Source organism: Phytophthora cinnamomi, assembly GCF_018691715.1.
Source record: "Phytophthora cinnamomi strain GKB4 chromosome Unknown Contig54, whole genome shotgun sequence".
NCBI lineage: Eukaryota > Oomycota > Peronosporomycetes > Peronosporales > Peronosporaceae > Phytophthora > Phytophthora cinnamomi.
Window position 1 is genome coordinate 516135 of NW_027150987.1, and position 24018 is coordinate 540152.

Consider the following 24018-nt stretch of genomic DNA (forward strand, 5'->3'; position numbering starts at 1 on the left):
ACGGAGCTCTGTACCTTGCTCATTGTTGCGGATGGGCACGACGGTCTCTCTTTGATCAATGTGGGCGAAGATTAATGCCAGGAACATCACGCCAGGTTAATCCATGGCTGCAGTGCTGCTGTAGAAGCAGTTGGGGCACGCTCGATGAACCGCAACCGCTCGCTGCTGCCGTCGCCGCAGCCGAACATGAACGCCTTTGCACTCTCCACTCCCCCAGCAGCAGCCTGACTCATATGGAGCGAAACAGCTTTGAAAGAGAGGCGGCAATCAATCAGAGCCAGCATATGCGCAGCACGTGCTGGTCGCGCAACGAAAGCTGTTCAGGGGCACGAACGTTTGGCTCCAACTGGCCACGCGCGACGCAGGCTGCTGGAGGAGAATGCTGCATGTAAAAGCTGTGAACCGCCGCTGAGCAACAGTACTTGCAAGGGAGTTCGCGCGAAATTCCTCGGCTTCTGTGGCCAGGTGGCGGTTGCCTTCCGCTGTGCGGTCGAATTCCGAGAACCCGGCAGTGGAAATGATAGCATTAGGTGCTGGGTGCGGTGTTCGGGGCCTCCGTTCGAAGTCTAGTGCCGGGGTGCAGTTTGCGCGTTAACCATCTGAGCCTGCTTGCGGAACTTGCGTACTGTAGACTGCAACGCGGGACAGCCAAGAACTCGCTAGATGAGCCTTGTACAACGCTGCCGCCTAAAGACAGGCGTTGGCGTTCATCTTGAAGGTGATCTTTGATGCAAGGACTTGGTCAGTGATGACGACGGTGGGGCCGGTTCTCGATGCATCCCTGGTCCAGGAAGTTCCTCCTGGCAGGAACCGCTGGTCCACATCCTTTTAGGCAAGTGTTTGATGCGTCCACAGATTCAACAGCGATGAAGCGGGTCACATACCCGCCGGCTGCGGTCAAATGACCACCAATGCTGATAGCCGTTTCTCGGCCGACTCTGACTTCTGATCACGAAGGGGTCACAATTACTTGCGCTCATTTCCTCCAGTGTCGGCAGAACAGTGCGCGTGGATTTTGTGGCCATACATGGCTTCTCGTCTTACAGCACCCGAAGCAAACGCAAGAGCTCGCCCAAACGCTTGGGCCACGATTTAGCTGAGCAAGTCGAAGTGATCATTCCTACTTACAGCTGGTTTTGAATCGTCGCAGGTATGGGTTTGCTTCACCAGGTTGTTTTGGTTGACGTGCACTCTGCCGTCGCAGCATTTCCTCGCCGGTGTTTGACATCGGCTGCCTGTCCTTGCCAGCTTCGTGGCCACAAACCCTGACGGCAGTAGCGCCTGCAGCGAATGGAAAAGCTTTCGTCTTGCGGCGAAAGGCACCCGAGGCTGAACCGAAAGCCACGTCAGAGCCGACCAGTGATGCTCAATACTGCGCAACACTATAGAGAATAGTGTTTGATGTTAAGCTAGACTATCTTCTGTCGGAGCAATTCCCTTGAGCCCGTGGCACGTTTTGCCGGTCTGTTTTCGCGTCATTCCGCTTTTTACCGTTCGCAGCAGAGTTCAGCTTCTCCGTCTTCGATCTGCACGCACCAGCATGCCAGCCTCCGTGCAACGCTATCAACACCCGAGAGCGGTTGTCCTGCTTGTCGTGGTTGCAGCTTTGGTCAGCAACGCCGCCTGGGCTATTGAAGACTCCTTGTCGCCGCCACGCACGGCCGTCGGGAAACCCGCTGCTCAAGAAATTAGCAGCAATCCACCAAACAACAGCGACCGTTCCGATGTGAACGCCACCTCTCGCCACCTCCAAACGTACTCGCAGACGGGGTTCCAGTCGCTACTTCTTGCTGCTGTGAACAAGGAGCGAACTGCGCGAGGACTTTCGTGCCTCTGCATGAACAGCAAATTGCAGTCCTCGGCCCAAAAGCACTCGAACGACATGGCGGCGAAGAACTACATGAGCCACACGGGCTCGGACGGCTCCTCGATGTCGCAGCGTATCACGGCTTCGGGGTTCCAATGGACTGACATCGCTGAAAACGTCGCGGCCGGTCAGAAGGACGTGGCGGCAGTGATGAAGTCCTGGATGAACTCAGCCGGTCACAGAGCCAATATCCTCAGCAATAGCTACACGATGTTTGGCTGTGGTTACGCGTACAGCTCCAAGAGCTCCTACAATCACTACTGGACTCAGGACTTCGGCGCTGGGAGCGGTGAGTCCTGCTCCACCTCTTCTTCATCTGCCAGTCAGACCTACACTCCAGCGACGGTGGCACCAAAAGCTACAAAGGCTCCTGTTGTCACTACAAAGACCCCCGCAGTTACCACGAAGACACCCACGTCCAGCACGATGCAGAAGCAAATGCTGGATGCTGTGAACAAGCAACGCGCGGCGGCGGGTCTTTCGAAGCTTTGTACGAACACCAAGCTCCAGTCAGCAGCCCAAGGCCACTCAAACGACATGGCAGCTAACAATTACATGAGCCACACGGGCTCCGACGGATCCACCATGTCGGAGCGCATTTCGGACTCGGGGTACTCGTGGAACGCCATCGCAGAGAATGTCGCGGCTGGCCAAACCGATGTGGACGCGGTAATGACGGCCTGGATGAACTCCGCCGGTCACCGAGCCAACATCCTCAGCAGCAAGGTCACCATGTTCGGCTGCGCGTACGCGTACAATGCCGACAGCACGTACCAACACTACTGGACTCAGGACTTCGGCGCCGGCAGCTCGGAGTCGTGCTCCTCGTAAGCAGGCAGCTCGAAGATCTTGGCTGAGGGGAAAATAGGCAAATGTGTGTGGTAGACAAGTAGTGAGTTAGCAAAGTGCATGTGTAAGATCAATTAATGCATAGATTTGTTTGGCAGTACTAAGTAAGTTGTAAGTTGCTACAAGTTCGATTGATAAAGTGTACAACGAGTCCCAGAGCACACTTGAACCTATCTGAACCAAGACACCCTCGAGCCAAGCGCCTTACAGTCAAATCCCGCTGTAGCCATCGGATGACAAGGTGACTGTTGATTTACCGCAGTATCCACAGTTCTAACACCAGACAGCTTCAACGAGTGCATAGGTACACGACGTATGGCGAGTCTCCGCTCTTGATCGTTGCTGGCTGCAGTGTCTTTCATTCCGCAACTCGCACTCCAAGCATCCAGTGACAACCAAACCATCATGCAGAAGTTCGCTCGATTCCTCAAGCCCGCCGCAGTGCTCGCTCTCGCCGCTGGACTGCTCGACACCAGTGTCGCCCAAGATGCAGCCAGCCAACTTGCTGCGCTCAGCGCTACTGTCACCAGCAACGCGGAAGTCACTGCATCGCTCGCCACTTCCGTCACCAACGAATTCGCCGAGCTCGGCAACTCCTTGAGTGGTCAACTTCAGCAAGACTTCCAGCAGATTATATCGCTAGCCGACGCCAATGCTGAAGCCAACAACCAACTCAACGCTGCCCTGCAGTCTGCTCAATACCGCCCAGAGCTTCACCAGCACCGATGACAACGCGGCCTCGACCTTCACCGGCCGCAAACTGCGCACAGAACACGACAAGTGATTCACTACAAGTGCCTTGGTACACCCAAATGTGGCGCTGACCAAACTAATCAATAAGTTCCAACGATACTGTTGGCTTTGAAAACAAATGTATATAACTGCATATCGGGTCCGTATGTACCTTCTTGCCTTCGTCTCCAACTTACGCCGACGTCTCGTTCATCTCGCTCTCGTAGCGCAGCTGGTCTTCCTTGGCTGCCTCCACCCATGGCGCCTTGTCTTCGGGGCTCATGTCCTTCCAGTTCTGCGAGATCACGCGCATGACCTCAACCATCTGCGCGTTCTCACCAAGCGATTGCTTCACTTCGTAACGGGAGGCGAGACTATACAGAACGTACGCGGTGCGAGGTTTACGCACACGACTGATTCCACCTTCCTTCTTGACCTTCTTCTCCTTCTTGACCTTTTGCTGATGCTTCATAGCAGTCGGAGACCACGGCGACCTGGGCAAGCGACTCTTGTCCTCAGACTTAACAGGCGTCGAGCTGGAGCCGCTAACATCAGCCATGTGCTCCTGCTTGAGCACCTTGCTCTCTTTCTTCATGCTGAAATTCGCAAACTCCTCCTTGATCGTCCACGCCAAGGAACCCTTCGTGGCGCTCTCGTCCAGCTCGGCGACCTGGCGAATCTTCTTAAGAACATACGACGGCTGCAGCTCTTCATGCTTCTCCTGGCGAATCTTAGCGCAAAAGTCAAGCGCAACCTTGGCTGCGTCCATGCTCGTTGCCTTGAGCAAAAACGACACCAGCGCCTCCGTGTGCTGGTCCACCATGTCCTCGTTCTGGTCGCGCTCCTTACGCTTCTTAGCACGCTTGGCTTCACGTTGCATCTGCATGCGCTTCGCTTCCTTCATGATCAGCTCATCCACGCGAGCTTGGTGCTGCTTCACATCGGCACGTGCTGCGGCAAGTTGGCGGTCAAGCTTTTCGCGCTGCTCCTGTAAAATGTGGCGAGCATCGTGCTCCTTCTTCTCACGAATTTCCAGGTCAGCGTTGTCCTTCCCGCAAATGCGCATCAAGGAGTCACAACGACGACCAATTTCAGCAGCTGTGCGGGAGCGAAGGTAATAGTCGAACGCAAACATCTCCATACTGCAGATTTCCTGCTTGATGCGGTCCCATGCTCCATAGCCAAACTGGTTCACCAGGCACAGCAGCACACGGTCTTCCTCTTCGGTGAAAACCTTTCCACCCTTACCCTGGTAGTTAATCGGCATGTCCTCCCATGGGTTGGCGTAACGCTTTACCTTACGAGCGGTTTCTTCGGTCAAACGCTCGATTTCGAGCAGCTTGGACTCGCCCTTTTCAATCGACTTCATGATCTTGTGCCAATCACTCAGCTCATCCTGACCACGCGCAAGGAATATTTTCGAATAGCGCTCAACCTCTTCCAGCGGCTTCATCATTTCACGAGCCACTGCTTCAATGTTTGCACGACCATAACGGGCGAGCAATTTAATGAACAGGAAGAACTGGGGCTTGTTCCAGTCCCCAAAGGCCTCGGACAGCAGCTCTTCCTTCTCCTTAAGCTCTTCCTCAGTAAGATACTGCGCATGAGGAGGGAGAGGCGGCTTTTCCATTTCAGCCTTGGCTTGTTCGTAGTTAGCACACTCCATTTCGTGCAGCTCAATCAGCCTCTTGCGGTTGTAAAATTGCCATTCATCCATGCGGGGCAAGCGCAAAGCCTTTGGCAATTGTTTCTGCTTCGACCTGTGCTTACTCTCCAGGGACACGTGGCTATGACGGAGAACGGTACGCCGTTCGCGCTTGCCCATGCCCTCCGCCATTTGACGCGCAAGCTCTGCATCAGCAAGACGCTTCAACTCCTCTTGGCGTTCCTTTTCGTTCGAGTAATCGATACCATCGTGATTCTGGCAACCTCCACCGTCAAGCTTGAAGTCAAGCATATCACCCTTATCGTGTGCTTGCATCTTTTGCTTCATTTCCTCAGTGCGCTGCTCACCCTTGGCAAGAATTGCATCGATATCTTCATCGGTAATGGTGGAGTCTGTTGTACGGAACACTTGATCAGCACCGAAGCGAATCATCTCCAGCATATCGTTTTTTGTAAGTTTTGCCTGCTTTTCTTGCAGACGGCCTTGCTGCACCACCATGGCATCCAGCTTCAGTTTCTGCTGTGCGCGTTCAATGATTTTCTCCTCCACAGAATCAGTTGTAACCAATCGGTACACATTCACTTCCTTCTTCTGACCGATACGATGCGCACGGTCCTGGGCCTGCAAATCGGCTTGCGGGTTCCAGTCTGAATCATACAGAATCACAACGTCAGCTGTGTACAGGTTAATACCTAGACCACCTGCACGTGTAGACAAAAGGAACAGGAACTTGGACGAGTTTGGCCTGTTGTACTCATCAATTGAGCTTTCGCGATCTTCGTAAGATGTCTGACCATCGATACGGCAGTAGTCATACTGGCGCATGCGGCAGAAATCCTCCATGATGTCCAGCACACGAGTCATCTGAGTGAAGATGAGAACGCGGGACCCACGTTGCTTCAGCTTCTTAAGCAGTTTGTCCATCAAAACCATTTTACCGCAGTTTTCAACTACGTGTTCTCCCAGCGGATCGAGCGAACGGTCTTCCTGCCCTTCGAACAAGTACGGGTGACCACAACACTTTCGCAGTTGCATGACAATGTTCTGCAGGGCGCTCTTCGAAACACCGCCCGCTCCACCCATGATCGTGTTCATATCACGCAGCAAGAGCGACTTGTATAGCGCCTTCTGCATCTCAGACATCCCCACGAACAGCAACGTTTCCTTCTTCGGCGGGAGGCTCTTCTCGACATCCGCCTTCAGGCGACGCAGCATAAAGGGTCGGAGAATCTTGTGCAACTGGCTAATCATCTGCTTCTTGGCTTCATCATCATCCACGTCCAGGTTGAACCAGTCGTCAAATTCCTGCGACGATGCAAACACATCGGGCAGCAAGAAGTTGAGCAAGGCCCACAGTTCGTGCAGGTTGTTCTGAAGCGGCGTGCCCGTCAGCAGCAAGCGGTGCTCCGTGTCGAGCATACGCACGACGGTAGAAAACTGGGAGCTTTCGTTCTTGATACGGTGGGCCTCGTCGATAATAAGGTATCTCCACGCAAACTTGCACAGAGCCGTCTTTTCCTTCAGGCACATCTCGAAAGTAGTCACGCACACGTCAAACTTGCGCTTGTCGTCGGGCAACCCGGGGCACAGCACCTCCTGCACGACGCGCTGACGCTCTTCCTTGTTGCCGTGGAACTTAACAGCCCGCAGCGACGGGCACCAGCGTTCAAACTCCGCGAGCCAGTTGCTCAGCGTAGACTTGGGCACCAGCACGATGTGCGGGCCTGTGACGTTCTCGAACTCGTAGAAGTAGGCCAGCACGGAGATCGTCTGCAGGGTCTTTCCGAGACCCATCTCGTCAGCCAGGATGCCGTTGATGCCCTGGTGCGCGAGGTTGATCATCCAGCTCAGTCCTTCGAGCTGGTACGCGCGCATGGTGCCGAACTTGATCACCGACGGCTGCTTGGTGAGGCGCACGCCCACGTGGCGCGACGAGTCCATCTCGTCTTCGTCGTCGTTGTCGTTGGCGGCGCGCTTCTTGCCCTTCTTCTTGGCCGCCTCAGCGTCGGCGTCGGCGTCCACGGCCTTGTTCTTGCCCTTCTTGTTGTTCTTCACCTGGCCGCTGAAGTGCGCGAAGATGTCGCTCTGCGACAGCAGGTACTTGAGCCTGGCCGAGGCGATCTCGGACTTCTTCCTGGCCAGCTCCTCCTTCTGGCGCCGCTCCTCGGCCTTGAGCTCGTCGCGCTCATCGATCTCCTGCTGTCGGATCTCCTGTCGGAGGCGCTTGGCCTCGAGCTGCTTCTCCGAGAGCTCCCGCGGCTGGCGCTTGGGCTTGCTCTCCTCTACTACCAATTGACTCTACAATATAATAAAGACAATTAAAAAAAAACAAGAAAAAACACGATAAAACCGTCAATAATGCGGCTAAAACCGCCGGAAGAGCGGCAGAACGGCACCTTCTTGCGCTCGCGCTTGCCCTCCACGGCGCCGTAGAGCTCCTCGCGCTTGCGAGCGCGCTGGAGCTCCACCTCCTCGTCGCGCGCGCGGCACTCGTCGTCGTAGCGCTGCTTGTCGGCCGCCGCCAGCTCCACGAACTCCTCGCGCTCGCCCGCCGACAGCTGCGCCCAGCGCGCGCTCATCTCCTTGGAGATGCTGCCCAGCTCCATGGGCTCGTTGCGCTCGGCCGCGCGCGCCGCCAGGTCGCGCTTCACGGCGTCCATGGCGTGCTTCTGGAAGAACATGTAGGCCGACTTGGCCTTGGCGGGCTGGCTCGCCAGCGCCTCGCCGCTCTGGAACTGCGCCTCCACGGCCACCCAGTCGGCGCGGCTCTCCTTCTCCTCGCCCTTGGCCATGGCGCGATGGGGCTGCGGGCGCTGCAAGAAGAGATACAAGGCCGCCGACACGGCGTCCACCTAAGGCCTGGCTGGCGTTGGCCTCTTCCCGATGATAGTGACGACCCGCCGGCTTCGCTGGCGCCACGTGCGAGGTGGCGCGAAGGTGGCGCGACGGTGGCGCCTACGAATAGAGCGCGGCGCTGTATTCGAAGTGGACGGTAATGATAGCGACACACGGAGGGTGGGAAAAAAGTGGACGGGATGACATCACCGAATGGAGCAGTCTTTGACGGACGAGCTGGTGATGGGACGGTCTATGCGTCGAAGGTTGGTGTGGACGTACACGAGTTTTTAATCGCTTTGGACGGGGAGGGAGCTGCGCCAGGTTGAAGCCCGAGCCATAGGAAGAAAAGCGAACGGCGCGAGAAGCTACGAGCTGCTTACTGTCTGTCTAGCTGTCTGTAGAGAGCTCGAGCCATGGAGGAGACGCACGCGCTGGAGCTGCTGGGGAGCGAGGTCGCTTCCATCGACGCCGCAGTGCAGTGGGACGCCTGCGCCTCGCACAAGGACTGCGACTCGTGCCTGAACGCCAGCCTCGCGTGCCACTTCTGCAAGGACGACTTCCAGTGCCACGCCATCGGGTCGCCCTACGGCTGCTCCATTGGCGTCTCGGTCTGCCACCACCTCGAAGGTGCGCGGCGCTGGACTCGACAGATCCGAGAGAAAAAGACTCAAAAGATGCAACGATACAGTGATATGATACAGTCGACGTAGATGTTGACAAGTGTTGCTGGTTGTTGCAGATTGCGAGCGGAAGGACCCGCAGTACGTGGGCTACGGGCCGCCGCCGTCCGTGGTGATCGCGGTGCTGTGCCTCATGGTGACGCTGACCTGCTGCTTCTGCGGCATCTCTGCGATCTGCTCGGTGTTCTGTCGGGCCAAGCGGCCGTCGTCCAGGCGAGCGGAGCTTGCCGCGGCATTGGACAAGGACAAGCGGAGGAAGAAGAAGAAAACGACGCTGAGGTGCGTCTTGCTACCTTGGTATTGCTCGTGTGTTGTGGGTGGTACTGAAGGTTGGGTTCATGGTGAATCGGTTTAGAGATGACGAAGAGCGCGCCCAGGCGCAGAGGCAGCCTCTGCTGCTGGAGGAGATCCGCGAGGGAGAAGTTCGGCTGTTCGAGAACGAGGTGGACCAGGCGTCGCTCGAGCGGCTGCGCACTCGCTACGAGCACGAGGAGCGGCAATTTAACTGGCAGGCGTTCGCGGCGCGGGTGACGTGGCTGACAGCGCTCATCTCCATGACTGTGCTCGCTCTCATGTTCTACCCGCGCATGCCGGAGTACAACGTGTGCAACCGTGAGTTTGAGTGGGAGTCCATCCTGCACAGCATCATGGGGCTGGAGCCGAAGGTGGAGTACCAGGTGCTTGTGAGCGTCATCAACGAGAACCGCTTCGGCTTCGTGCTGGAGTCCGGGAGCGCTGATATCTACCACAACTCGACGCTCGTGGGCAAGTGGGAGCTGGACAAACCGTGGGAGGCCAAAGCGGGCTCCATCAGTGACGTGATCGCTGGCATTAACATCCGGCCAGGATACTCGGAGGGGATTGCGTTGTGGAGGGACTTCAACAGGAACGAGCTCATCTTCCGGATTAACGCGACGATCACCGGCTCCATCACATGGGGAAGATACAAGGTATGTTCATCGCTGCCTTGCTGTATAAAAGGAATATGCCTATTTACCAATGGTTTTGTGGTGCTACAGATTTATCGCATTTCGTCGTCAACCCCGGACGTCGAGTTCCTAGTCGGGGCCGAGTATGACCGCGGCCTCTGCAAGTGCACAGAGTACCTGACGCCAACGTAAGGCGACTGGCATTCGCTTCATCAGGCAAAAACAAACTTTTCCAAAAGATGGTTTATAAGAATGGACTGAGAGGTGTCAATAACTTCTTCAATATGGATTCTTCCAGTTTAGTACTTGCACTGGACCAGTTCTCCAGCCTTGCACCGAGATCGACAAAAATGTCCGCATTCACGATGTGGAAGCCTCGAGTACGCTTATCGCGAAGACCTCATGAGGCAAGCAAGTACCCCTCCTCTCTCTCGTCGTAACCTCGAGTTATTGCCGGATGACCTTGCCAACGTACTGTGTCACGGGATATCAATTTTCGTATTGCGTGTCGTGTTGTTATCATTCATGTACGGCTGCACGCCGAAACCGTCATAAATGTCGTCCGGGACGATGAAGAGCAGCGACTGCGTATAACGTTGAAACTCTTGGCGCTGAAACAAGGCCATATAGACGTTTTTCAGACGCTGGTATTTGATGGGATGCGATTCGGCCACTGCCCACTGAACATAGATAATCTGACCTTTACTCGTCTTCTTCGTGCGTGAGTTGTTTCCGCTCGGTATAACAAGCACGGCATCAATGGCTGGAAATGTCTTCGAAAGGGGGACATAGAGCACCAACGCATTTTTTGATATCGGACACAGCTTGAATGATCCGCGACCTTGCGTTCAGTTCACCAAGTTGCGTAACAGCACCAACACTTCCTTCAAATGCCTTCATGCAGAATTTGCGCGTGGCAAAATCTTGTAGCAGACATGTCTCTAATTCTTTCCCTCGCCACGCCTGCAAAGTCGGCTCTGGAGTTCGCAACAACGAACGAATTTGATCCGCTGAGCGAATATTATAACGCGCGCTGACAATGACTTCCACTGCTAAAGACGAGTACGTCAAATAAAAACTGCTGGGATCGTCATCATATGGAACATAATGTGTTTCATCCGCTTATTGAATATTTCAAGCTCAAAAAGGTTGACCAAGCGCTTCAAGTCCTCAATGTCGCGTGGGATGTCTCGTTCCACAAGTTTCAACAACCTATCCACCGTGTCAGATTTGGAAATCAAAAATCTTGGTTTACCTCCAACGAGATTGTATTTCAGTAAGCACTCCTCTTGGCATCCGTTATCCAAGTGAAGCGCGTCAGCGAGTCGCTGACACTCGACTTTTGGTCCATGGATTCATCCACATCTTGAAGTGGTCTTTCTTCACAAAATTATTGTAATTTTTAGTGCGTGGACTAGCAAACACATAGGCGTGAACAAAAAGATAATCGTTGAGTGCGCCACCGGTGTCATCTCCATCAAACAAACCCTAGTATCTTTTATCAGCAACAGGCGCCCCAGATATCTCGTGCTTCGTCCCATTCCAATTAAAGTAGAACGGTTCTTGGTCATAAAGCGGGCGGTAGGCAACATCCTTTTTCTCCATCAACAACACCAGCAACAAGAACACTCCAAACGCTGACTTTCCGATCCCAGGACTGCCAATCACAAGAACTCGGCGGATGCCTTTAACTGACTTCAGTTTTGCGTGATCATATTGTGGAGATCCCAAAACTCCTGCCTGATGTACATGCCAGTCTCGAATGTGCCCAAGGTTGAAAGTGGGATATTCAATAAGTTCCCCACAGCCAGGTGAGTCTCACGGTTTAGCTGCCGTGCGAAATCAGTAATTGAAACTAAAGTCTTTAGCGCAGAATCGCTACCCACAGTAACTTCCGTTCTTCGTCTTTTCTCGCCTCGTATGTCCTCAGGCATTGGTAGGCTTTTCGGAACCACCACCAGCACGTGAAGTTGCCTCGACTGTGGAGCTGCCATGTGATTCTTTTCCATTACGTCCTTAATTGTCCACGTCGCCCTCATCTTCTCTCCATCGATCAGCGTCCGAATGTCTTGGTGGATAATCCCTTTCTCCAGGTCCAGTGCAGCCTCGCTTTCGTTTGACAGCCACTGGATGCCTCCCTTTTGGTCCTTCGTCTTCGCCAGGAAGAGCTGCAGCTTGTCAGCCTCGCCCGTGATCGTGTCTGGCTTCTTCCCCTTGATCACGTCCTTTAAGTCTCCTACCGTCTCACCCGCGTCGATGTCCACTGGGAACGCGCTGCCTGACACGCCTACGATCGCACAGAACAGCTTCACCATTTTTCCTCTAGACGGCGAATTCTGGAAGAATTCGCTAATATATTTATTGAAATCGACCGGGTTTGCATCTCGATGTACAGGGTTTGGCGTGCTTAAACGTCATTCATTGGTATTCGGCACAACGCTGCCAAGAAAGTCCACGAGTGCATGGCACAAACCTTTGTCTCAGTTTGACCTCGATGTTTTGCTGTTGATGGAGCCTCGTAGACTACCTGTAGACTCAGGTGAAGGATACGATCCATGAATATATGTGCAGTGTTGTAACACAAAATGTCAACTCATCGAATTTCAAGCATATACTGCGTCCTTCTCTTAGAAACTCCCACTGGGCTGGTAACTAACCATGTCGGCCCCGCGCGCCGTGAACACCTTCTTCAGCATGTCGTCTGCACACGCCATTCGAGCCCGCTCAGGAGTCACGGGACTGCGCAGCTCGAAGTAGTCGTGGAGACCAGCGTCCGCCCTTGCCGAGTAAATCGCCTCCTTGACAGCAAAGAACGCACTGGAGCCCAAGAAGAGCGGTGGTTCACCAACTGCCTTGCTCGAGTGCACGGCAAACTTGTTCTTCTGGTTGGATTCGAGCCACACGCGGAAGTCCAGGGGAACATCGTTGGCACTCGGGATTTTGTAAGCTCCAGGACCTCGAGTAAAGAGATTGCCTCGCTTCACCCACGAGTGTCCGTTGTCACCCCACACCAGCTCCTCCAGGGCGAACAGGCCGAAGCCCTGCATGAACGCGCCTTCGATCTGGCCGATGTCGATCGCAGGGTTAATGCTTGCACCGAGGTCCATGAGGATGTCAACGCTCAGCATGTGGAAGTCCCCGGTGAGGACATCCAGCTCTACGACGGTGCACGCCACGCCCGTCGTGAAGTAGTTGAACGCTGTCCCAACCTCGATATTTTCTGCAACAGACTTGGAGAAGTCGTAGCCGCATCGCTCGTTCGGAACGATATAGAATCCTTGGGCCGACATGTTCACCCGTTCCATGTAGGCAGCGTTTGTGATCTCACTGAATGACGCATCTGGGCCCAACCGCTCTCGGATAGGTGCAAGACGTGCCAGAATCTGCTCGCACGCGTCTAGCGTGGCCATTCCATACAGATCCGTGCTCATGGAGGCGGCTGACGGCTGTGAATTCGGCACCTTGTTCGTTGAGGTCTCCTCGATATGCACCTGCTCATGCGGAATGGCGAAAGCGCGCGCAGCCACTTGAATCACCTTGGTGTGAAGACCTTGACCCATCTCAACTCCCCCATGCGACACCAGCACACTTCCGTCTGCGTACACATGCACTAAAGCACCACCTTGGTTCATAAACTTTGACGTGAAGCTGATTCCGAATTTCGTGGGTAGGATCGCTACGCCTCGCTTTTTCCATCGGTTGCTCTTGTTGAATGCCTTGACCTCAGCCTTCTTAGCCTCGAAGCCACTGCGATCAATTGTGTGCTGCCAGAGCGTTTTCAAGTTGAAATCTTCCAACGGCTGGCCGTAGTGCGTAGTTTGACCTTCGACATACATATTGCGAGAGCGAATTTCTTCCGGGCTGAGCTTTAGTGTGCGCGCGATGTGATCGATGTACGTTTCCGCCACGAAAAGCCCTTGGGGCCCACCAAATCCACGGAAGGCGGTGTTGGTTGCCAAGTTGGTGCGGCATACAGTGCCATTGCAACGAAGGTTCGGGATTCTGTACGAGTTATCGCAGTGGAAAAGCGCGCGATCCATCACTGCTAACGATAGATCCATCGAGTAACCCGCGTTGTTGTAGATATCAACGTCAAGTGCCAAAATGGTTCCGTCGCGCTTGATACCAACCTTGTATTTTGCGTAGAACGGGTGACGACCACCGGTGGTTAGCATATCCACGTGACGTTCTAGCATGCATTTTACAGGCCGCTTCATGACATGGGCCGCGACAGCAGCAGCGCACGTAACAAACACGGTCCGAGTTTCCTTGCCGCCAAATCCCCCCACCAATTCGCTTTGTCGTGCTCGTGATCCGGTTCGAGTTGATACCAAGTACTCTTGCAGTCAACACCTGTGCCTTCGTTGCGGCTTGGGTGGAGGAGATAATCTTCATGCCACCTTCTTGGGGAGTGCAGAGGGAAACATTTGTTTCAAAGTAGAACTGCTCTTGTCCGCCCATGTGCACCTCGCCCTCAAGCACAATATCCGATTCAGCCAGTCCCTTTTCGACATTGCCACTGTCAATGGTGTGCACTGGGAGGATAAATGACTTCTCACGGATGGCTTCTTCAATCGTGGTCACTGAAGGCAATTCCTCGTACATGACCTTCACCTTGTCGGCAGCCGCCATGGCCAGCTCGTGCGAGTCTGCTACAATGATACCCACAGGTTGACCAACACATAGCACCTCCTTCGACGCAAAGCATTCCTCGTCCTTCAGCACAGGGCCAATTTTGTTAGACCCAAGCTTCTCCGTCTCGAAGATCGAGGCATCAAAGAAGCGGTGAACACCTTCCATAGCCAGCGCTTCGCTTGCATCGATACTCTTGATTAATCCGTGAGCACAAGTAGACAGAACCAAAGCGCCATGGAGAGTTCCTGGAGTGTTCGGTATGTCATCAGTGTATAGTGCTTCACCGCTCACTTGTAAATACGCCGACTTGTGCATCAGAGGATCTCCCACAGGTCCGCGTTTTGTGGTGTTATCGCCTACTGGCTGATGCTTTGAATTTTGAAGGCCACCAGTCTCCATACCAAAACTTTGGACTCCTTGAGAAGCAGGGCGCACGTGATGCAAGAACGACTTACCCGCAGAGTGCTCCTTGGATTCGACAACTGGAGCTTCTGATAGCAATGACGCGGTGTGCACGTTAGCTTGTAAGTCAAGCTGAAGGCGCTCCGACGATGCGATAAAGAACTTGTACAGAAACGATGAGCAGAGGCTCTCCCGGTACTTCGCCATGCCACCAGGAACGCCATCGGGAAGCTTGAAATCGCTCGAGTGAAGAACATCGCAAGCCTCATCGAATGTGGAAGCGTCAAAAGCTTTACCAATGAGAAAGTGTTCCGTTTCCGATGCAGCCTTCGTGATAGGCGCCATACCGCCATAGACTGCAGACGCGTCCTGGATCGTCCAACTTCCAGTTTCTCGAGAACACTCGAGTTTCACACGAATTCCTGCCGTTACGATGCTGATATCATCCTCACGCCGACGTGCCTGCTTGAACGGGAGCATGTACTCCCATCTCTTCGTGTAAGGCACATACACACTCGTGATGACCTCGTCCTGTTCCATCTCCACCTTGCGGTATGATAGGAAGAAGTCCCGCACTCGGACATAGCGCGCACCTCTTGTAGATTGGAGCTCGATGTAAGCGTTCATAGCAGCGAGCAAGGGGTTCATGTCTGAAATCGGGCTCGCCGTGACGAGGTTGCCGGCGATACAGGCTACGTTCCGGATGTGCGTGCTTGCAAACCACTTCAACATCTTGACGATGGACTCAAACGCGCGCGTTTGATACGACGGCAAAGTCTTGATGAGCTCCGATAACTGCTGCTTGACATCAGTAAGCGTGACAGCGGCGCCAAACTTGACTCCTTCGAACGGCTCCGCTCCAGCGAAGACTGTCTGGTTGATATGATCGTCACGTGTAACATCTCGCGTAGCCACCAGCTCGGAGATCCGGCTCACATTGATCAAGTGCACGTACTTGAAGCCCTTGAACTTGGTCTCGATGCCCATTTCCGTGTTGCCCACCGAGATCTTCGCGTCGGGGTGTTGACTCTTGAGTTGAAGCAGATGCATCATCGTCACGGGGGCGAACCACTGCACGTGTTTCCCATCTATCTGCAGCACTTGCGGCGTCATGGCCTGGTCCACCAGTTCCTTGGGGAACGTCGACACCTCCAGAGCAGCAGCCTTCTTCACGTCACTAGTAACAGTCACAGCCTCACCCTCGCGCTTTGCACGCAGCTCGCGCTGCTTGGCGAGCTCGCGGATCTTGCGCGACGAGCAGCTCGTGGCCTCCTTGGGTCCGTCTCCGTGCAAATCTTCAATGTCGACCTGTGCACCGCCGTTCTTGGCGTTGGGGCAGCCTGGACACGTGCCCTTGCAGTGGGCGTTGCCCGCGTCGTCGCCGAAGCTCTTGGCGGCGTCCAGGATGGGGCGGTAGCCCGTGCAGCGGCACAAGTTGCCGTCCATGCCGTGCTCGATGTCCTCCATCGAGAGCTCGGCGCCCGTCTCGCGCTGCTTGACCATGGAGTAGAGGGCCATGACGAAGCCGGGCGTGCAGTAGCCGCACTGCGACGCGTGCGACTCGGCCAGCGCCTTCTGCACCTCGTGCAGCTCCGAGGCGGCGCCCACGCCCTCCACGGTCGTCACGGCGCACGCGTCCATGGCGCACAGCGGCGCCAGGCACGAGTTGACCGACAGGTGGCGCACGCGGCCCGTGGCCACGTCGAACTTGGACACCATGACGGTGCAGGCGCCGCAGCCACCTTCGCCGCAGCCGAGCTTGGTGCCCGTGAGCCCCAGCTCCTGGCGCAGGAACTGCAGCAGCGTCTGCTCCGGCCGCACGTCCCGCTCGGCGAGCTGCAGCCGCCGCCCGTTCACGTACAGCAGCAGGTCGCGGCGCACGCCGTCGACGGAGACGGGAGAGGGCGGAGACGCAAAGTGCGGCGGCATCCGAGGTGGAGGAGGTTACGAGGAGTTGGTGGTGTCTCCTGGGCCGCCACTTGAAGAATGGCGTTCCTCTGGTACATGCACTGGCATCTGATACTCTACTGCCGGCTATGCACGGGGACCGCTTCAACATGCCAATCGCGGCTGGCTGACAGAGCCTCCGTCGGCCCGACAGAGTTTGCGTGATGGCTGGCATTCACTGCATGCATTCACGCGTCGCAGCGACCGAGCCATAAGGTGTGCCGGTGCATTTTATCACTGTATTATGAAGCGCATGGTAGCAAATGGTCACCATGGAGAGGTCGGTTGTTTAACTTTACTCGAGGTGCACTATTCATTCATCAACCAGGAGGTGGGTAGGAGGAGGTCTGGCAGGTCTTGAAGTTGTTTGCGGACTTCTCCGTGCTGGCGCCATTCCGTTGCGAGGCGTTGGAGAGCAGTGCGCTCAGCGCACACGGTCTCATGTTGAGGCGCTTGCCTGGCACTGGCGCTATGGCACTGGCGCCTCGCGGGATACGAGTTGACGTCAGTGTTCTACAGCACAGTGTTCCACAGCACATTTGGCAACCAAGTACGTGTACGAAAGGCACAATGTTTTGCTGTACCCACCATTAAAACTTTTAAGTCTCACACGTTCGACCCAGTGTTCAGCGGCTGAACTTCAGCCCCACAAGATCCCAAGTCGATGCACTGGGTGGGTGACAAACCTGTGTACCAAATCCAAAGTACAAAGTAAAGAATGGTGTTTGGATCAGCACTCAAATTCATCGCCATTTTTTTTCTCGCTGGAGGCTCCACGCTGGAGCAAAGCACTCGTTTCTCTCTGCTCCGTGCCGCTCAAGGTCCTCAGCTTGAGGACGTGAATGCGAATTTAACCATAACCGTTAACGTTCAAAAACCTGGTTTGTGTGAGTGTTGGTCCCTCCACTCTCTACAAGAGAACTCTCGTCCCCTGTACAGAGTTCAGCGCTGGCCCCGACACTAAAAACCGACGAAAAGGAGCAGGGACGAACATGTCGAGGAGTGAGCAGGAAGACGACTGGATCGATGAGGTGCAGCACCGCGAGGGCTTCGTGCTGGACGAGGTGAGTCTCCCCAGACATTCTCCAGCGTGTCTTCTAGCCCGTCCACGTGTTTGTGCGTCATCTCGCGCCGTGGCGGCCGCGAACGCGCGCGCGCACAAGTGGCGCACTCTTGGCGGGTCAAATGACACCGGTATAACTGTTGGGGCATACTAAACTCAAGTGTCACCTATCAGCAGAGCATGAGCGCGCTGGAGATCCCCGACCGCGAGGTCACCTACCGCCGCGCCAACATGGAGACCCAGTTCATGACGTCCCGCTTCGACTCGCAGGTGCGGTTTGACCCAATTCTCGGCAGAAATGGGTTAAAACTCCTGGCTAATGGGTCAAATGGGGCTATCTATCTGCAGACGGAGGACGTGTTCACACCGCCCCCGCCGGGCAAAGTGGTGTTCACTACCAGTCCAGCCACGCTGCAGGACCTGGAGGACGGCTCCACGGTGCTGGGGCTCGGGCCCATGCAGCACAAGCCGAAGAACTTCGTCTTCGACGCCGCTGCGGGCGACGCAGGGACAGACACCGCGACCAAGTCGCAGGTGTTCGTGCCCACTGGAGACGTGCCCGACGTCCGAGAGGTTGGCTATCGCCAAGTGAACCCCATGTTCGAGTCGTGCGAGCAGCCCGACGTGGTTTTTCGGACGTTGCATAAGGCCATGCGGGCACAAGATGTCGAGTTTTCGTGCAATGCCGACTGGACGGTATGTTGACAACTGAGTCTGCTGTTTCGCAACCTTTCGGGGTATTGGAGAACGGTGAGTTGACGCTTGGTGCTGACGTTTTGTGCGGGGGATGCGATTGGTAGATGGACGCTTACGCGCTGATTGCAGCGGAGGAAGTGTTCTTCAACGTGCAGCTGCACCGCTTGGCCATGAAATCTACCATCCGTGTCGACTTCAATTTGCGCTCGGTGCGTATTGCTTGTTTTCAGTTGCCAATCGTTGCTGCGGCGTTGTCTGTATCGGGCTAGTGGAATTTGATGCTACGTTCGTGCTGCTCCTTGGCAGGGCGACGAGTTCAAATTCCTCGGATTGACGGACTCCATTCGCAAGGAGTGCAGATCAATTGACAAGGACATGGTTGGACTCCCTGAACTCAGGTTGGAACATATTGCCACGGCTGCTATTTCTTGGCTTATTTATGCTTGGTGCTTCGCTGTGGTGCTGGCAACAGCAAACTGGCGCCATGCACACGTGGAAAAACGATTTTTAACTCAAGTGGATGTATTGCTCTGTGTGTTCTGCTGCTGGATCCCGTCTGGTTCCCGTGCTGTCTGTGTGCAGCTTTGACATCATGGCGGATTGGTCGAGCCCAGGCGAACTCTTCCCAGGGGCTCTGTCGGTAGACTCGCAAGAACTTTCGATGTTGCTGCTTGAAATCAACTCGGAGTGCCCACCGTTCACGCGCTACGAGGTGGCCAAGCGGTTGAAAGAGCTGTGTCAGTTTGACTCGAACCGTCGTGCGCTTGCCGACCTGCTCAAGGAGCAGTTCGTCACCGGATTGCAGTCGATGCTCAAGGATGACAACGAAGATATCGTGCGCTTTGCGATCTATACCATCCTGAACTTCGCTGATGATATTTCGACACTCAACGAGTACGTGCACCGTGCTTTCCAGCCTAGTTTTTCTCGATATGGACCTGGAATTCAACGGTACTGACATTTCTACCATATCGTGCATCACAGCTTGGAATTGCCTCGGTTGCCTGAAACGCTTCGCGACATCTTGACGCTCTCGCAGAAAGAGTCGACGAAAAAGCTCGCTGGCGATCTCTACAAGACCATTAACGCCGTATGTTAGGTTAGTACGAGAAGGGAGGGTGAAGGTGGAGGTGGGCGCCTGACGTTGGATATCAGGCGGGAGATCACGAAAACAGCGAGAGCATGACAAAGAGACGGAGGCTAGAAATGCGCGGGTGGAGGCACTTCAGCCTCTTGACGAATGCCTACCATCGTGGCTTGAGAGGAGCGATGGTAGAACGAGGTCGTCTTTAGTTTCAGCCTACGTTCGCGAGCTTCGGAGCTCGATGGCTATTGTAAAATGTTTAATGCCACATGAAGCCGCAAAATTGTCGCCATTGCTCAAGGTGGATGCCAACTAAAGCTGGACCTGCAGTGGGATCCAGACTCTACATGACCCACCAACATCTTCAGCCCTGAGGCACTCCGACTTCGGCTAACCTACATAGATGCGTTAGGGAACGCCTTGACGAAGCCTTTGCCAACGCTGTGCAAGACGTCGGGTGCTGTCATCGAGCGCTGATGCTCATCAAAGGCGAGAAATGAACTGAAAACTGAATGTCAGCCTTTCTTCCAAGAGACAACGGGTATGGCACAACTAACCTAGCTCGCGTCACAAGAGAGCCTCCGTACGCAGCAAGAAGCAATGGATTGCCCGTGAAGTCGACGTTCGATCTGAGCCATAGGAAGACAAAGGACTAGTGAGATGATCCATGCCGAAGTGATTCCAGCAAAGTGAAGCACAGCTCACAGATCAAGGTGCTTCGTCCACGCCGCAAACGTTCCAATGGCCCCAGACAGCACCTTCACATACACCAGCAGTTAGTGCAATTTCCCAAGAGCAGCTACGACACAACTCCATCGCAAGCATACATCTCCTTGTCCTCCGCATCGGCGCGGACATCCAAATTCATCGTTTGTTAGCGCTAAACGACCAAACAAAGAAGTTAGTACGTACGTAAACGAATCACCACGAATTACCGTCGCCGTACTGATCTTGCCGTCGGAGAACGTATCCACACTGCCTTTCTGAACGACCACCGGGAATCCTAGACTGCGAAATAGTTAGCGTGCGTTCGCGAGACCTACAGCCAAACAACAATAGTTGCAACCACTTACGCTTCACTGAGCTGAGCCGGCGGGATCTTCGCAGCTTGCGCGACGTCAACGTTCGGCAACAGTCGTGTAGTTGCACACAGCCGCGCATACTCCATCTACAGGAACTTACTCCATCAACAGGCTTACATTGCGCCACGACGCTTATTTCCCAGCACGTACCGCGTTGGGCGTGAGGATGGCGTTCTTGTAGCCCTTTACCGTCTCGGGCTCCAGACTCACCAGGTACAGCGCGTCGCCGTCCAGAACCAGCGGCAAGTTGGCGTCCTTGGCCTTCGCAATGATCCGACGCGTGATCTCCTGCACACCGGCGTCTCTCCCGAGCCCAGGCCCAATGACGAGCGTGTCCAGCCTCGGCAGGACCTGCGCGATCCTCTCGACCGCTTCCGCCAAGGCGGCAACGCGCTCCGACTCGTCGAGCCTCGCGAGCGACGCGTCCGAGCGCAGCAGCGGGTGCACGATGAGCTCGGGGCTGTAGCTCTTGATGGGGACCGCGGCCTCCTCCACGCAGAAGAGGTGGCACAGGTCTGCTCCCGTCTTGAGACTCGACACGCCGGCGTAGAACGGCGCCCCCGTGTACTCGAACGAGCCGCCCACTACGCCCACGCGCCCTACAGCAGCCAGCACATCAGCACCCAAGCACAGAGAGCATGCATAACGGCGGCGCACCTTGCTGGCCCTTGTGCCAGTGCGCCGCGAGCGGCGGGATCAAGCGCGACACCAGCGAGCGCGCAGACATGCTTCGCTTCAACTGAGCTTGAAAAGCGGTATAACCGGTCCTATACCGGTGATTAAAATGACTAAGAATTTTCCGTACGGTATGCTATTGGGTAGGTTCAAATACCACGTCGGAATCTGCGGCAGTTCCAACGTGAGCCCGAACGGACCAATCAGCGAGAGGACGACACGTCGCACTTCAACGCCGACGAGAGGCCGCAGTGCAACCCACACAAGCCACTTCCGAATCGACGCGCTAGCCGACACTAGGATCTATCTATCTCCCCTGCTCCTTCCCCTCTCAAAGGATGCTGTCTCCGGCGCTGCTCAAGAGCTCGACACGGCTCGGCGGGCTGCGGCTCGTAACGGCCCGCTCGGCGCTGCCGGCCGTGCAGGTGCTGCACCAGACGCAGACGCGCACGTTCGTGGGCGAGCAGGTGTACAAGCTGGCCAAGCGCGTGATGCCGCGCATGTCGGACACGGAGAAGGCGGCGCTGGACAGCGGCACCGTGGGCTTCGACCGCGACATCTTCTCGGGCGCGCCGTCGCTCGCCACGCTGGACAAGTACTCGGCGCAGCTCAACGCCGAGGAGCAGGCCTTCATGGACAACGAGGTGCAGCAGCTGTGCGAGATGATCGACGACTACGGCGTCACGCGCGACCAGGACCTGCCCCTCAAGGTCTGGCAGTTCATCAAGGAGAAGGGCTTCCTCGGCATGATCATCCCCAAGGAGTACGGCGGCAAGCAGTTCAGCGCGCACGGCCACTCGGTCGTGATCACCAAGATCGCCACCCGCAGTGGCACGGCGGCCGTGACAGTGTGCGTGCCCAACTCTCTGGGCCCCGCTGAGCTGCTGCTGCGCTACGGCACGGAGGAGCAGAAGAACTACTTCCTCCCGGGCCTGGCCAACGGCAAGCACTTGCCTTGCTTTGGTCTCACAGGCCCGTCATCGGGATCAGACGCCGCTAATATGCGTGACACGGGCTTTGTCTGTGAGCAGGATGGCGTGCTGGGCATCCGTGCGACCTTCAGCAAGCGCTACATCACGTTGGCACCGGTTGCTACGTGTGTAGGCTTGGCTGTGGATGTGAAGGACCCGCAGGGGCTGCTGAAGGGCACGGGCCACCCGGGTATCACGGTGGCGCTGCTTGAACGCAACCACCCTGGTCTTCAGATGGGCAAACGCCACGATACCATCTCAATTCCGTTCATGAACGGCCCTGTGACGGGTGAGGATGTGTTCATCCCGATGTCGAAGGTCATCGGTGGCCAGACCCGTGTTGGCTACGGCTGGAACATGCTCATGGACTGCCTGGCCGAAGGCCGCTCGATTAGTCTGCCTGCAGCAGCAGTCGCTGGTGCGAAGCTGTCGGTGAATGCTGTCGGTGCCTACGCGCGCGTCCGCAAGCAGTTCAAGGTCCCCATTGCCAGCCTCGAGGGCATTCAGGAGCAGCTTGCTATCATCGGCAGCAACGCCTTCATCATGACGAGTGGCCAGCACATGGTTAATGCAATGATCAACCAGCACGAGCAGCCCGCTGTCATCAGTGGTGTATGCAAGCAGCAGATTACCGACCGGGGTCGTGATGCTGTCGTTCGTGGCATGGACGTCCTTGGTGGCGCCGGTATCTGCAAGGGCCCGAACAATTTCCTCGCCAACATGTACACAACGCTGCCGGTGATCATCACTGTTGAGGGTGCGAATGTCTTGACGCGTTCGCTCATCATCTTCGGCCAAGGTCTTACCCGTGCTCACCCTCACCTGTACGAGCTCATCAAGACGATTCAGCACGGCGATGACCTGGATGGTTTCAAGAAGGAGCTGGTCAAGCTGGTGCAGCACGGTGTGACGAACACGGCTGGTTCACTGAAGACGGCGGTCACGCGCTCGCGTATCAAAAAGCAAAGTAGCCTGCTTGAGCACTACGAGTCTCAGATGGACAAGCTCTCGAAGAATTTCGCGATGTGCGCAGATCTTTCACTGGTGCTTGGCGGCAAGCTAAAGTTTGCTGAAATGATCTCGGGGCGGTTTGCGGATGTGTTCTCAAGCCTGTACCTCGGCTACTCGGCAATGTGGTTCTACAAGAACAACCGCCACGTTGAGGGGATTGACGCGATGTTTGACTACGCCATGACTCAGCTTTGCTACGAAGCGCAGCAGGGCATCGTGGGCATCAGCAAGAACTTCCCTGTGCCTGGTGTTGGTCCGGTCATGCGCGGCTTGTCATTCCCGTTCGGCCTGCCATACGACGCCCCTACGGATAAGCAGAGGCGCCAGATCTCGGACCTGATCTCCACCGACTCGGGTATTCGTAACTTGCTGAGTGACAACGTCTTCGTGTCGGAGAACCCGAAGGACCGTGTGGCCCTGCTGAACGCGACGCTCCCCAAGGCTGTCAAGGCTGACAAGACGCTCTCCGCACTACGCAAGCAGAAGCGCAGTGCCACCATTGACGAGCAGAAGTTCATTGACGAAGTCGAGGCTGCGCGCGAGATCATCATCCAAGTGGACAACTTCGACGCCCTCGGCGCTGAGATCGGCAAGCCCAAGGACTACGTGCGTCCCGGCATGGTTGGCAACGTCTTCGAGAAGAAAAACTAAGATATCGCCGACTGGAATGAACTAGCGAAGGCCGCGAGACCGTGAGATAAGGAATGAACCCTCACGGCAAACTCGCGCGGCAGTAGGAAGACACAAGAAACCAACACATTTAATGCAGTACAAGCTTACTTGAACCATTCATCCGGACGAACATTCCACAAGGAGAAGCAAATTACGTGCCCGGGAAGAGTGCATATCTCCACAAGGCTTTTATTACATCGCCATCTCTCTTTTGATTGA

At 55.5% G+C, this 24018-nt stretch overlaps 7 protein-coding genes across 9 annotated transcripts; 4 read left to right on the plus strand and 3 right to left on the minus strand.

The window, feature by feature from the left end:
* Positions 1 to 2305: 2305 nt before the first annotated feature.
* IUM83_13468 (SCP-like extracellular protein) lies at positions 2306 to 2698 on the plus strand (the record flags this gene model as incomplete). The annotated part of the gene is made up of 1 exon (XM_067938142.1): positions 2306 to 2698. The coding sequence occupies one exon, from the start codon at positions 2306 to 2308 to the stop codon at positions 2696 to 2698; it is 393 nt and encodes a 130-aa protein (XP_067788235.1).
* A 943-nt stretch (positions 2699 to 3641) lies between these two features.
* Positions 3642 to 7906, minus strand: IUM83_13469 (Chromatin-remodeling complex ATPase chain; the record flags this gene model as incomplete). 2 transcript variants are annotated; one of them, XM_067938143.1, is made up of 2 exons in its annotated part: positions 3642 to 7391; positions 7511 to 7906. In XM_067938143.1, 2 exons carry the CDS (start codon positions 7904 to 7906, stop codon positions 3642 to 3644), a joined length of 4146 nt encoding a protein of 1381 aa, XP_067788276.1. The 2 variants fall into 2 exon arrangements, with proteins under 2 accessions (XP_067788276.1, XP_067788275.1); XM_067938144.1 differs by having other exon boundaries at positions 3642 to 7412.
* Positions 7907 to 8365: 459 nt separating this feature from the next.
* Positions 8366 to 9753, plus strand: IUM83_13470 (uncharacterized protein; the record flags this gene model as incomplete). Its single annotated transcript, XM_067938145.1, has 4 exons — positions 8366 to 8579; positions 8692 to 8911; positions 8988 to 9582; positions 9652 to 9753. The coding sequence occupies 4 exons, from the start codon at positions 8366 to 8368 to the stop codon at positions 9751 to 9753; spliced, it is 1131 nt and encodes a 376-aa protein (XP_067788358.1).
* A 2435-nt stretch (positions 9754 to 12188) lies between these two features.
* Positions 12189 to 16527, minus strand: IUM83_13471 (the record flags this gene model as incomplete). Of its 2 annotated transcripts, XM_067938146.1 has the most annotated exons (3): positions 12189 to 13750; positions 13851 to 14441; positions 14652 to 16527. In XM_067938146.1, the coding sequence occupies 3 exons, from the start codon at positions 16525 to 16527 to the stop codon at positions 12189 to 12191; spliced, it is 4029 nt and encodes a 1342-aa protein (XP_067788357.1). The 2 variants fall into 2 exon arrangements, with proteins under 2 accessions (XP_067788357.1, XP_067788356.1); XM_067938147.1 differs by lacking the exons at positions 12189 to 13750; positions 13851 to 14441 and having other exon boundaries at positions 15488 to 15500; positions 15554 to 16527.
* A 1010-nt stretch (positions 16528 to 17537) lies between these two features.
* Positions 17538 to 19403, plus strand: IUM83_13472 (uncharacterized protein; the record flags this gene model as incomplete). The annotated part of the gene is made up of 7 exons (XM_067938148.1): positions 17538 to 17609; positions 17783 to 17878; positions 17957 to 18304; positions 18409 to 18513; positions 18611 to 18702; positions 18887 to 19198; positions 19289 to 19403. The coding sequence occupies 7 exons, from the start codon at positions 17538 to 17540 to the stop codon at positions 19401 to 19403; spliced, it is 1140 nt and encodes a 379-aa protein (XP_067788220.1).
* Positions 19404 to 19783: 380 nt separating this feature from the next.
* On the minus strand, positions 19784 to 21197 carry IUM83_13473 (YjeF family domain-containing protein; the record flags this gene model as incomplete). The annotated part of the gene is made up of 8 exons (XM_067938149.1): positions 19784 to 19889; positions 19946 to 20017; positions 20094 to 20146; positions 20216 to 20268; positions 20335 to 20396; positions 20462 to 20556; positions 20621 to 21069; positions 21128 to 21197. 8 exons carry the CDS (start codon positions 21195 to 21197, stop codon positions 19784 to 19786), a joined length of 960 nt encoding a protein of 319 aa, XP_067788355.1.
* Positions 21198 to 21483: 286 nt separating this feature from the next.
* IUM83_13474 (Acyl-CoA dehydrogenase) lies at positions 21484 to 23778 on the plus strand (the record flags this gene model as incomplete). Its single annotated transcript, XM_067938150.1, has 1 exon — positions 21484 to 23778. The coding sequence occupies one exon, from the start codon at positions 21484 to 21486 to the stop codon at positions 23776 to 23778; it is 2295 nt and encodes a 764-aa protein (XP_067788362.1).
* Between the last annotated feature and the right edge of the window lie 240 nt (positions 23779 to 24018).